Source organism: Bufo bufo, chromosome 4, assembly GCF_905171765.1.
Source record: "Bufo bufo chromosome 4, aBufBuf1.1, whole genome shotgun sequence".
Lineage (NCBI taxonomy): Eukaryota > Metazoa > Chordata > Amphibia > Anura > Bufonidae > Bufo > Bufo bufo.
In genome coordinates, this window is record NC_053392.1 from 109,439,265 (window position 1) to 109,451,936 (window position 12,672).

The window sequence follows — 12,672 nt, forward strand, 5'->3', positions numbered from 1 at the left end:
GCATTATCGGAATAATGCAGACATTTCCGGATGGCCTCAAACCATGTACGTGTCATGACCATACTGTACAGTGGGGTCTGGTATAGGACGTCCCCACTCCAGTATTGCCTGACACTTAGTGTTAGATGGATAGATGGAAGTTTGGAATAAAAGTACTTTTTCTTTTTTTTTTTCTAACTTACTTTTCCCTTCTTTCCCTGCCTAACGGTGCCTCTCCCTCACTGACCCTAACCTACCTGGGTGGCGATGGGTGCAGGAGGGTGATGTATGCCGATTAGGGGGACGCAGGAGCTGGTCCTGGACGATGCTGCACGGTCAGGGTGCTGGACAGGAAGAGGAGGAAAGAGAGGAGCGCAGGAAGTTTGAATCTCGCGCCTCTCTCCCCCGCACCAATCAGCACCCTGGACAGCGGCTTTCAGCACCAGGGCCAGTACCGCCTCTCCAAATCCTCGGACTGCGATAGGTGGTGTATAATTACGCCACCGATCGCAGTCTTTTTCCGGTTCATCGGGTCACAGGACACCCGAATGGACCGGAAACGCAGAAAACCGCAGGTCTGAATTGACCTGCGGTTTTCTGCGATCCCCGATATGGGGGGGTCAAATGACCCCCCCCCTGCGTTGTTACGGGATGCCGGCTGAATGATTTCAGCCGGCGTCCCGTTCCGATTAACCCCCGCGGCGCCGGAATTCCGATTTTAAGTCAGGACGTACCGTTACGTCCTTGGTCCTTAAGGACTCAGGAAATAGGGCGTACCGGTACGTCCTATGTCCTTAAGGGGTTAAAGGGCTGTGAAATCACAGGGGATGGATAGCTCCGGATTGGCTGGCTGCACACCATTATGGGTAATCCTTCGTTCCCAGGCTTGTCTCCCCTACACTTACGTTCACTTTGTAACAGGTGTAGCTGCCATTTTAGGAAAAAATCTTATTTGTTACGACAAAGCACCAGGAAATTTGTCTTCGTAATAAATCGAAGTTTTCCTGAAATTTTGATCAATTTCAACTTCGGGGTTGGCCACTATATAAGTACTTTCCACTATATAGTAAGAGGTATGGTAAAAAGTAGTTTCCTAATATACTTTATTAAAAAAATCCAAATGGTAATGTTTTTATAATGAGCTCCGCTCTGCGTACAGCCAGTTCGTCCATGGCTGCACGCGACATGGAGGAGCATTGGAGAAAGCTCGTCCATGGCTTTATTCTAACTGCACATGAGCTGCTTTTCCTAATAAGAGCTGTGCATGCCTAGTCTGCCCCTGCCACTGGCGCGCTCCCTGCTCCGACTCTGTCTCTACATCCAGCTTATTCATGTCAGAGTTTGGAGCGGGAGGAAAAGTAAAAGCGCGTGGGGATTAGTAAGTTCCCCCACTGCGAGAAGTATTATATGCTGTAGGCTCGGCTCCACTTTTCAGCGAGGAAGAGCTACTAGTGGACAGTCAGCAGCTACTGCCCAGCTAAGATCTGGAGGAGACATCCTCCTCTTTCTCCGCTAGGGGGGCAAGTAGTGATGAGGAGAGTGGCGTGGGAGCTGGTGTTGCGAGCTCCAGACCCAGAGACGGTTGAGGAGGACATCAGTGAAGTGCAGACAGTACTCAATGATGATGATGTAACTGATCGCACTTGGGAGCTGGGTGACAAAGTGGCTTCATCATCATTGGGAGAAGAGGGTGGCAGCTTGCCGGCGGAGCCAGCAAGTCGCTAGCGTGGGGGAAAGTCAGCTTCGCAGGAGATTAGCTACATGGGAAGTAGCGGTGCAGGGTTTCAAGGAGGCAGCGGCAGTAGCAGTCAGTCAGTGCGTAGTGTTGGGGGTAAAATCACCTACTCGGTGGTGTAGCAGACTTTTATTAAGCCACCGGAGGATGTAAATGTGGCCATATGTAGAATCTGTGGGCAGAAGGTGAAGCGTGGCTAGGGTGCCATGTTGGCACTACGGCTCTGCGTCAACATATGCAGCGTCGCCATAAAGTGGCCTGGGAAAACTGTGGCTCTTATGTGGTGGTCCAGCCTGCCGCAGCAACCATTGCATCACCCAGTGGCACGCACCCGGTTTCAGGCAGTCAAGACTTTACCACCTAAACTGAAGGGAGCTGTCTGTCCTTCCCATCATCTGCTGGTCCTGATGCTCCTGCTCCTCGCCTCCTACTGCTCGTCAGTCATTCCGTCAGCAATTGATCACCGAAGCGATTGCCAAGAGACAACATGCGTGCACTCATCCAATGGCACAGAAGCTGAACGTGTTCCTGTCCAACTTGCTGTTGCTGCAGTCCCTTCCTTTCCAAGTGGTGGACTCTGCACCTTTCAGAGAAATAATGGCTTGTGCCGAGCCGAGGTGGATAGTCCCAAGACATCATTGCTTTGCAAAAAAGGCAGTACCAGCTCTGCACACACATGTAGAACAGAAGGTGGGCCAGTCCTTGAGCCTGTCGGTGTCTGCCAAAGTGCACGGCAGCGCCAACGTGTGGAGCTGTAACTACGGTCAGGGAGAATACATGTCATTTACGGCCCACTGGGTGAATGTGGTTCCTGCACAGCCACACCAGCAACTTGGCCAGGTGACGCCGCTTCCGCCTCCACGTTCTCACAGTGTTGGTCCTGCGAAAATTTACGCCTCTGCCTCCTTATCCTCCCCCGTGTCCTCAGCCTCCACTGCAAGGACAATTCACAGTGCCCCTCCAGCATACCACATGTGCAGGGCACGGCAGTGTCACGCTGTTCTGCACCTTGTTTGACATGGCCAACGGAGTCACACAGGGGAGGAACTGCTCCATGTCCTTTAGCAAGAAATCAAATCCTGTCTTTCTCCGTGACAACTGAAAATCGGAACCATGGTGACCGACAATGGGAAGAACATTGTGTCGGTGCTGCGTCAAGGAGGGCTGAGCCATGCGCCCTGCATGGCACATGTGTTCACTCTGTTTGTCAAGCGGTTCCTGAAGTCTTCCACCCATCTGCAAAACATCCCAAAAATGGCCAGGAAACTTTGCATGCACTTCAGCCACTCGTACACCGAAAACCACACACTTCTTGAGCTGCAGCGGCAGTACGGCATCCCTCAACATAGGCTGATATGCAATGTTTCCACCCATTGAAATTCAACCCTCCATATGTTGGACCGACTGTACGAACTGAGAAACGCCATAAACAATTTCCTGATGATCCAAACAGGCAGGAGTACTCCCCTGTGTAACTTCGATGTCAGCCAGTGGCAGCTCATGCGTGACACCTGCCATTTGCTAAGGCCCTTTGAGGAGGTCACGTTATGTGTCAGTCACCAGGACTATGGGATGAACAATGTAATTCCACTGCTTCATGTCCTGGAACAGATGCTGGTAAATCTGTCTGGTCAGGGGACTGGAGACATGGCGTCTAGATCTCACGGCCACATGAGCCCTGTCGGGGCTGAACTGGAGGAGGAGGAGGACATTGGAGCACAAGCAATGTGTAGTGAAATGAATGGTTTTGCTACACAGGTGACAAGAGAGGAGGAGCAGTAGCAGCCAAAGGAGCTACAGGGCGATGAGGAAGATGAGGCAGAGGACTTAGATACATTGTGGCAGTATGCCGTGGAGATGGAGGCAGGGAGTAGTGATGAGCGGCAAGGGTTATTTTCGAATTCGCAATATTTCACAAATATTTTGTAGAATTTTCGTCATATATTTGCGAATTTGAGATTATTTTATTGAGTGTGAAAAATAGGCAATGTAAAAATTAGAGGTGGGACGAATCCAATTTTTTTAGAATCCGAATCTGAAAAGGTTCTCGAATCTCTCGAATCTTTCAAATCTCGAATCCTACGAATCCTGTTTATAAGAATTGTGTGAACGGTGTAAGAAACAAAGTGTTCCAAACTCAATATTCTTTTAATATGAAAAAATAGAGTCCTTACTTTTTTAACAAAGTATTCGGATTTGGATTAAAAAAAAAATGGAAATACAGGGTAATACAGCGCACATACCTCTTACATCCAGTGATGTCTCTTTGAAGTAGATGTTCTCTTTCCTCATCTTCTCCTTTCAGACCTTCAGATCAGACCTCCAGTTTTCAGCCATTTTTCGTCTCTGCAGTTTGACCAAAAAAAATCTTAGTTTACTACTTTTCCATCATTCTCGCATCTTTTGGACAAATCATCCTACCACAATACTGTGCCGCTGTGCTCCCCACTACAATACTGCAGAAACAGATAAACCCCTGATAATACTAGTACCACACAGAGCCCCCCCAATATAAAATACCACTTCTTTGTGGCCTCAGTAGATGCCCCCATAGTGTCCCCCAATAATGTGCCAGTAAAAAGGGACCCCCATAATGCCCCCCAATAATGTGCCACTAAGTGTCCCCATAGATGCCCCCCATGTGCCAGTATCAAGTGCCAAACCCCACCATGTGCCAGTATCAAGTGCCTCTCTCCTCCCCCCCATGTCCCAGTATCATAGTGCCATCTCCCCCCCCCCAAAGTGCCATTATCAAGTGCCTCTCTCCTTCTCCCCTATGCGCCAGTATCATAGTGCCATCTCCCCCCCAATGTGCCAGTATCAAGTGCCTCTCTCCTTCCCACCCACCCCCTTACCCATGTGCCAGTATCATAGTGCCAAACCCCCCATGTGCCAGTATCATAGTGCCATCTCCCCCAATGTGCCAGTATCATAGTGCTATCTCCCCCCAATGTGCCAGTATCATAGTGCCATCTCCCCCCCATTGTGCCAGTATCATAGTGCCATCTCCCCCCCAATGTGCCAGTATCATAGTGCCATCTCCCCCCCCAATGTGCCAGTATCATAGTGCCATCTCCCCCCCAAATGTGCTAGTATCATAGTGCCATTTCCCCCCTTCCCAATGTGCCAGTATCAAGTGCCTCTCCCCCCCCCCATGTGCCAGTATCAAGTGCCTCCTGCTCCCCCCATATGGCAGTAACAGTCCGGTATTTTAAAAAAAACAACACTTATACTTACCTCCATGTCAGCGATGCGCTGTATGTCCATATATGGAGTCGGTGCAAGTGTATTTTCAGAAAAGTTTCTGCTGGAAACCTACGACCTTCTGCATTAGAGGCAAGGCACTTAACCACACAGCTATAAGAGCTGCATAGCCACTGCCTGAAAAAATATGAGACTTCTACTCTAGACTCTGTCATATCTTTGATAGCCAGTGTACATCTATACACATGACAGCTGCCCCAGCACACTCATCCCTGCAATATCTCTATATACTGTATAGTAATACTTACAGATATATAGATAAAGCAGAGCTGAGTGTGCAGGGGCAGCTGTCATGTGTATAGATATAGCAGCGCTGAGTGTGCCGGGGCAGCTGTCATGTGTATAGATGTAGCAGAGCTGGGTGTGCTGGGGCAGCTATCATATGTAGAGATATAGCAGAGATGAGTGTGCTGGGGCAGCTGTCATATAGAGATATAGCAGAACTGAGTGTGCTGGGGCAGCTGTCATATATAGAGATATAGTAGAGCTGAGTGTTCTGAGGCAGCTGGCATGTGTATGGATGTAGCGGAGCTTGGTGTGCTGGGGCAGCTGTCATATAGAGATATAGTAGAGCTGAGTGTGCTGGGACAGCTGTCATATAGAGATATAGCAGGGCTGGGTGTGTTGGGGCAGCTGTCATGTGTATATAGATGTACACTGGCTATAACAGCTAACAGAGTCTACAGTAGAAGTCTCATTTTTTTTCAATCAGTAGCTATGCAGCTCTTATAGCTGTGTGGGTAAGTTCTTTGCCTCTGATACAGAAGGTTGTGGGTTTGAGTCCCAGCAGACACTCATCTCCCTCTCCTGCTGCAGCACAGGCAAGGCATCTGTATCCTGAGGAAGGCAATACAGATGACTATGCCCTGGATTCGTCAGATTCAAATTTTGTAAATGAGGTCGGGATTCGAGTCCACGAATCCTTCGAATCCAGCAAGATTCGAGGGGTTTGTTGATTCGACGGATTCGTCGTCCCACCTCTAGTAAAAATCGTGTAATGCAAATTCGTTATGCGAAATACAGGTGTGGGTCACTTTGGCTACATTTTTCAAGCTGCTAGAAGTTTCATGAGTTTCTCCTGAGGCAGGAGAAAATGGTTGGCACTGCAGAACATTACAATAGCTTTATATGCAGATAGAGCCAAGTGCTCCAATATATTCGTGATTGCGCTAATCGGCAGTGATTAGAAAAGTTTTTCGCACTACGTGCAACTTCACATTTTAGTAGTCTAAATATTCGATATAACGAATATATAGCACTATATTCTAAATATTTGCGATAAAAATTTGTTATTTGGATATTCGCGCTCAACACTAACAGGGAGTCCCTCCAAGTCACTCGCGCAAATGGCCAGCTGCATGCTCACTTGCTTGGGTAGTGACAGCCGAATTGTCACCATTCAGCAAAGGGATGACTTCTGGCTCTCCACCTTGTTGGACCCTCGCTACCGGTCAAAAATGGGGGCCTTTTTTACACTCGCTGAGAGGGAGGACAAACTGAACTACCGTACTATAGAGGCATCCTATGTAGTCAGTTGGCCGATGCCTATCTGCGCCATTGTCCATCCTCTCGCGGGTCTGACCGGGGGAGCCCTCTGCGCTCACGTTCTTGTGTGGTAAGAGAAGGGGGACTTCCAATGTGGAACGCTACCGGAAGTAGATAGTGCGGCTGGTAGTTAGTAGGAGGAAGTGTATGTGAGGTGGGATGCGTAGGAACGCATCGGCGTGAAGTAAGGCGCGTGAAGGAGGAGGAGTTTACAGGAGGGGATGGCGCAACCCAGACGGGAAGCCCAAATCGCAATATTCCTAATCAGAATATATAGAAAATATGGAAAATTTGTGTTAGGAATAGGTGTTCAAGTAAAGAACAAGGAAATGAAAACTCATAGTAGCTTGACTCTAAAAGCGCATATCTCAGAAATCACTGAGTCAAAAATAGACAGTACAAGAAGAATGGAAAATTGTATAAAGGATACATTGAAGAGTGGCAAATGAGGTGGGGGTCCGGTTCCTAATGTATCTGGAAAACAAGAAAATCAATCATTAGTATCTCAGTATTGTACAGTCAATGCATGAAATCAGATAAAAGCTGACAATTTGTATTCCCTATTTAGACCCCTGTCTTCTAGACTCTGTAGTCTATGTATCCAATAGGCTTCTCGTTTTTTCAGCATGTGTTGTCGATTTCCCCCACGTCTGGGCATACTTATGTGATCTATGACTTGAAACTTTAATGAGATAATTGTGTTGGCATGTGTGATAACTAGAGTTGAGCGGACACCTGGATGTTCGGGTTCGACAAGTTCGGCCGAACTTAACAAAAACGTTCGAGTTTGGGACCCAAACTTGACCCCGAACCCGAACCCTATTAAAGTCAATCAGGACCCGAACTTTGGAGCACTAAAATGGCTCTAAAAAAGTAATAGAAAGGGCTAGAGGGCTGCAAATGGTGGCAAAATGTGATTAAGAGCATGGCAAGTGCTCTGCAAACAAATGTGGATAGGGAAATGACTTCAAATAACATAAAATACGTAAAAATAAAAAATAATAATCTTGATCTAGGAGGAGGAGGTCCATATGGAGTAGGAGGTTGAGGAGGCGGTGGATGTGGTGGTGTAGGTGGAAGCGGCGGTGGAGGAGGAGGAGGTAGCCAACACTGTTTTTTGTTTTTGTTTTTTACTTTATTTTTATAAATTTTTTGTTTAAATTTGTGTAGACCCCAAAACATTGGGAAATATAACCTGTGATAACCCCCTCCACCTGTGCTAAACACACGTTCAGACAATACACTGGCTGCAGGGCAGGCCTGCACCTCCAAGGCGTAAAGGGCAAGCTCAGGCCATAGGCCCAATTTGGAGACCCAGAAGTTGAAGGGGGCAGACCCATCAGTCAGTACGTGTAGGCTTGTGCACACATACTGCTCAACCATGTTGCACGTCCCTGTGACGTCCACGATCCAATTGGATATCTTCTCTATCAACTTTCGACGTTCTTTTCTGTGCCTACCATGGTGATCACGGGTAGCGGGGAATCAGGGTTCCAGGTCAGAGAGGGAGCCTGAGAAAGGGATACCACATCCAAGGGAGGTCAATGGATGAAATTAAATGTGATTGAGTGGAAATGTGGGAAAATTATTGAAGACGAAGCTTAAATTACCCACTCCCGACTAGGGGAGGTAGTGACGATAAATAGCAATAAAGGACTCTTAAGATGCCTTGTTATTGGAATGATCAATAAAAAATTACAGGGAATGTCACTGGGGTCTTTTTGGATTTGGAAACGTTAGACAGCTGCCGCTTTGTTGACTCTAGGTAACTTCTGCCTGATCGCACGTCCCCGTGACATCCGCGATACAATTGGATATCTTCTCTATCAACTTTCGATGTTCTTTTCTGCACCTACCATGGATATCTTCTCTATCAACTTTCGATGTTCTTTTCTGCGCCTACTATGTTGATCACGGTTAGCAGCCAATTAGGGTTCCACGCCGGAGAAGGAGCGTGAGAAAGTGATACCATATCTATGGCTGAAATGTGATCGAGCGGAAATGTGGGACAAGTTATTAAAGTGGAAGAATCGAATGAAAAGAGGGGGCAAGCGTCGACTAAAGAAAAAGTTTAGAAATTTAAAGGCATTCTGTCACCTCGTATAACACAAATTCAGATTCTAAACCAGTCATGCTCCACAGCTTACCTTGAATCGGCTGTGCTGTTTTTTATTGTAATCCGTCCAGCAGTTTTGCAGAAAAACGACTTTTATAAAACCCTGAAGGTGCCCAGAGGGGCGCTATGTTCCCCTTTGTGTGCCCAGTAACGCCCCTTTTACAGTGCCCAAAACGCCTTCCTCCAGAATCCCTAACCGCCCACAGCGTCTCATCCCTCTCCTCCCCCTCCCTGACGGCCGAGCGAAGTCTCGCGCAGACGCAGTACCCACTGAGGGCTGCGCCAGTGCGATTTGCTGGAGACTGAGGGCAGGAGCTTCATCGTCGTCACTGGGCATGCGCCGAGCCCAGTGACGTCCGATGCTCGAGCGAGACTTCGCGAGACATTAACGAAACTAGGGGCGTAGTTCTCTTTGTGCCAAAAATAGTTATGACAGAGGCAGAAATTCGCCCCTAGTTTCGCTAATGTTTTTATGGGGGCTTGGGAGAAAGAAAACATCAGTCCCGTTCTGAATAAAATGACTGCTTTTGGTAGACTTACTATCTGGAAGAGGTTCATTGATAACTGTCTGATTGTGTGGAGGGGTGAGAGACAAGGTCTTTTGAACTTCATTGACAGTCTAAACATGAATCAATGGAACTTCTCCTTCACAAGTACAGTCAGTAGTAGTAGCATTGACTTCCTTGATCTAACAATCTTTTTGGAAGATAATCACCTGAAGACCAAAACATTCTTTAAAGAGAGTGACGTCTATGGGTATATAGACACTTCTAGTTGTCATTACACCCCCTGGCTGAAAAATATACCTAAGGGGCAACTAAAAAGGATTCATCGTAATTGCACAAAAGATGAGGATTTTAAAGCGCAAAGTGAGGTTATTAGTGAACGGTTTCTGGAGAAAGGATACTGCAGAGAAGATCTGGAGAAATGTAGAGAAGAAGTAGAGAGAGAAAATGTAGGGGAGGGAGTCTCAGTGAGAACAAAGAAGGATTTTCGTTTTTCTTTCCTCACACAGTACAATGTCCAAGCTGGAACTATTAAGAATATAATAAGGGAGAACTGGCCAACCCTAAAAAATGACCCAGTGTTGGGGAAGGATGTCCCGGAACATCCGAATGTGATTTTTAGAAAAGCACCAAGTTTACGGACTAAATTGGTGCATAGCTCCAAATACTCTGAGAGTGTTAGAAAAGGGAACAAATTTACCTGGTGTGGGTTCTGTCTGCCGTGCTGTAATAGGAAGAAAGAAAAAAGAAAGAGGGACACTCAGACTGTACATTCGAATCAGAAGGGTCAGGATTACAAAATAAAGGGATGTATGACATGTAGGGGTGGTCTACATGCTGGAGTGCCCGTGTGGGCTCCAGTATGTGGGCCGCACCATGCGGAAGTTGAAAGTTAGGATTCAGGAGCATGTCCATAACATCAGAAAGGGACTCGAGACCCATAGTGTCTCGATGCATTTTAAAATCAAGCATCAGAAAGATCCAAGTGGCCTGTTCTTTGTAGGGGTGGAGTTAGTTAAACCACACTGGCGGGGAGGGAATTCAATCAATTAGATCAACAGGAGGGAGGTTGAATGGATCTATATGATGGATTCCTTGCAACCAAAAGGGATGAATGCAGAATTTGATTTAAAACCTTTTCTTACCTGAAAGAGTCTTCTGCAATCCCCACCCTGGCCATGTATAGTCGGTGGCAGTAGTGAGGGAGTGACCGCTGTTGGTTGGAGGCATTCATGTGGATCGTTTGTCTCTCATTCATTCCTGGATGGAGGGAGGTGGCCCCCGGAGAGGCACTCTACCATTGGTGGGGAGGATCTCGTGGGGGAGAGGAGTGGCCATCCATGAATGAAGGGGGGCGTTCCCATGGTGTGCAAACAACTACTGAAGGGTGGCCCTATAACAGGGTAGGGCGGTCCTATGACATGTTAATTTGTTATTGGCTGGGAAGAGCCATGTGACCCCTGGCGTCTCCATTGGTGGGATTGCACCATGGGAGGCCTGTGGGTCAGAAATGCATGAAGAAGGGCGGTATCAGGTATGACTGATCAGGGGTTATGACTAACGATGTGGGTGGTGATGTTTCAGCTGTCTGTGAATGAGGGGATAGCCTCCAAGAGGTGTGTTTTCCTTGACATTGGATAGATACTGTGTTTCTAAAGTAGGTGGATAGTGGCGAATAGGAGAATGTCATGCAAATAGGAGGTGACCAGTCCAGATAAGCGTGTGTGGTTACCTTGTGTATTAACCCTGTGAGTGCTATGGCTAAGGATGCTAATATTTTGTGATCCAGCTTTTCTATGTCAGCACATGTATATCTCTATGCTATTCATAGGAATGCTGGCACGTGAGATTGGTCTCGATATGTCACTGTGATAAACGTGCAATCATGTGGGGTGCTTTGTTTGTCACCGATATGACCGCATGGATTATGATTATGTATGATTTTATGTGACCAGTTCAAAGCAGTTTTGATATGTTTTAATTTGTAATATAACCAGTGACCCAAAGGAGGTCTATTTGTGACATTTGTTTAATGAATGTATTTGATGTATTTTATGGATGTTTTATTTCTTGCATTGAGCCGTAAGGGCTATAATGATTTTAAAGTGTTGTGGTAGCCTATTATTGGCAGGTGTATAAAGACCGCCTCTTGGTAGGCGTAGTAGATACCCCTGACGAAGCTTCACAAAGCGAAACCCGGGTCGGGTGAACTGATTTGTATACACTGCTTGTTACTTTATCCATCTTGTGAGTATAATAAAAGCCTTGCAGTTGGAACCCCTTGTGATTGTACTTCACTATTGGTGGCACCTTGATTTCTCATAAGGTTACCTGGAGGAAAGGTGAACTGGAGTGAACTGACTGCTTACCCATATCCAGGAAATTCCTGTGAGATCTGGAAGGGAGGATTTTTTTAGCTCTGTCCTGGTGCAGCGCGGTCCATTTAAAGAAAACGCATCTATAGATGTGAACATTGCCCACTTCACTACTGGAACTCACGACGCACCAAAATAAAGGAAACGTACCTAAGGCTATTTTATATATTTTATGTATATTTTATTAGCATAAATAGTAATGTTCAGGTCATCATGATGTCCCAAAAAATTTGTTTTGTGTGTTCTTATGACTCATTATTATGTAAATGATTATATTTTTCAGGTTGACCCGCAGAAGGAAGTTTACTGGATTCATGTTTTATCAGATGCATGCAGACTTGCAATTATATGGACCTTTGGAGGAATATATATGGACACTGATATCATCTCCACCCAACCTATCCCATCCGATCATTTTTTTGCACCTCAGTCCACAGATATTTTTAGCAATGGTGTGTTTGGGCTTCCTCAAATACATTCTTTGGCATGGGAGTTCATGGACAGCTTTGTTCAGAACTATAGAGGTGAAGAATGGGGCCACCAAGGACCAGCACTTGTAACAAGAGTTTTAAAACATAAATGCAAAAATGTTGAAATTAGTCTTAAGGAAGATGTAACTTGCGAGGCGCTAACTTTTTTTGTTCCGGACCGCTTTTACCCAATCCCATATGATGAATGGAAAAAGTATTTCATACAATGGGATACTTTTCCAACTTTCAATAATTCATTTGGTTTGCACCTCTGGAACTTTATGAATAAAAATGGGAAAACCATGGTACCAGGAAGCAACACCCTGGTAGAATATTTATACAGAATAAATTGTCCCTGTCTTTATGAAGCAGAAAGGAAGAAACATGAAGACCACATGTCAATGGCCTAGAATCTCAACAAAGCATATGGAGATCACTAAAGGTTCTGGTGGTGTATCTTTAGTGAGAGCCTAGTCTGTGTTGTATTGTCAACTTGTTAATGTGACCAACACGACTGGTTTGTTCAGAAAACAAGCAATGACCACTTGTGTAAGCTTTGTTTTGCCTAGATTCCGCCAGGTTACATATGATGACACATCATAACGATAACGAACAATCCTGTAATGTGGCATCTAATGAAACATGGCACTTTTTGCTTTCATTTTTTTTTTTTACGTAGGTA

The 12,672-nt window shown here is 46.1% G+C and overlaps 1 protein-coding gene across 1 annotated transcript in view; it reads left to right on the forward strand.

Moving 5' to 3' along the window:
* LOC120999031 (alpha-1,4-N-acetylglucosaminyltransferase-like) overlaps positions 1–12,400 on the forward strand; it is a 36,489-nt gene extending 24,089 nt beyond the window's left edge. Inside the window, exon 2 of the mRNA XM_040429909.1 lies at positions 11,804–12,400. Coding sequence (XP_040285843.1) covers positions 11,804–12,400 — 597 coding nt within the window. The remainder of the gene's footprint in view (positions 1–11,803) is intronic.
* Positions 12,401–12,672: the final 272 nt, after the last annotated feature.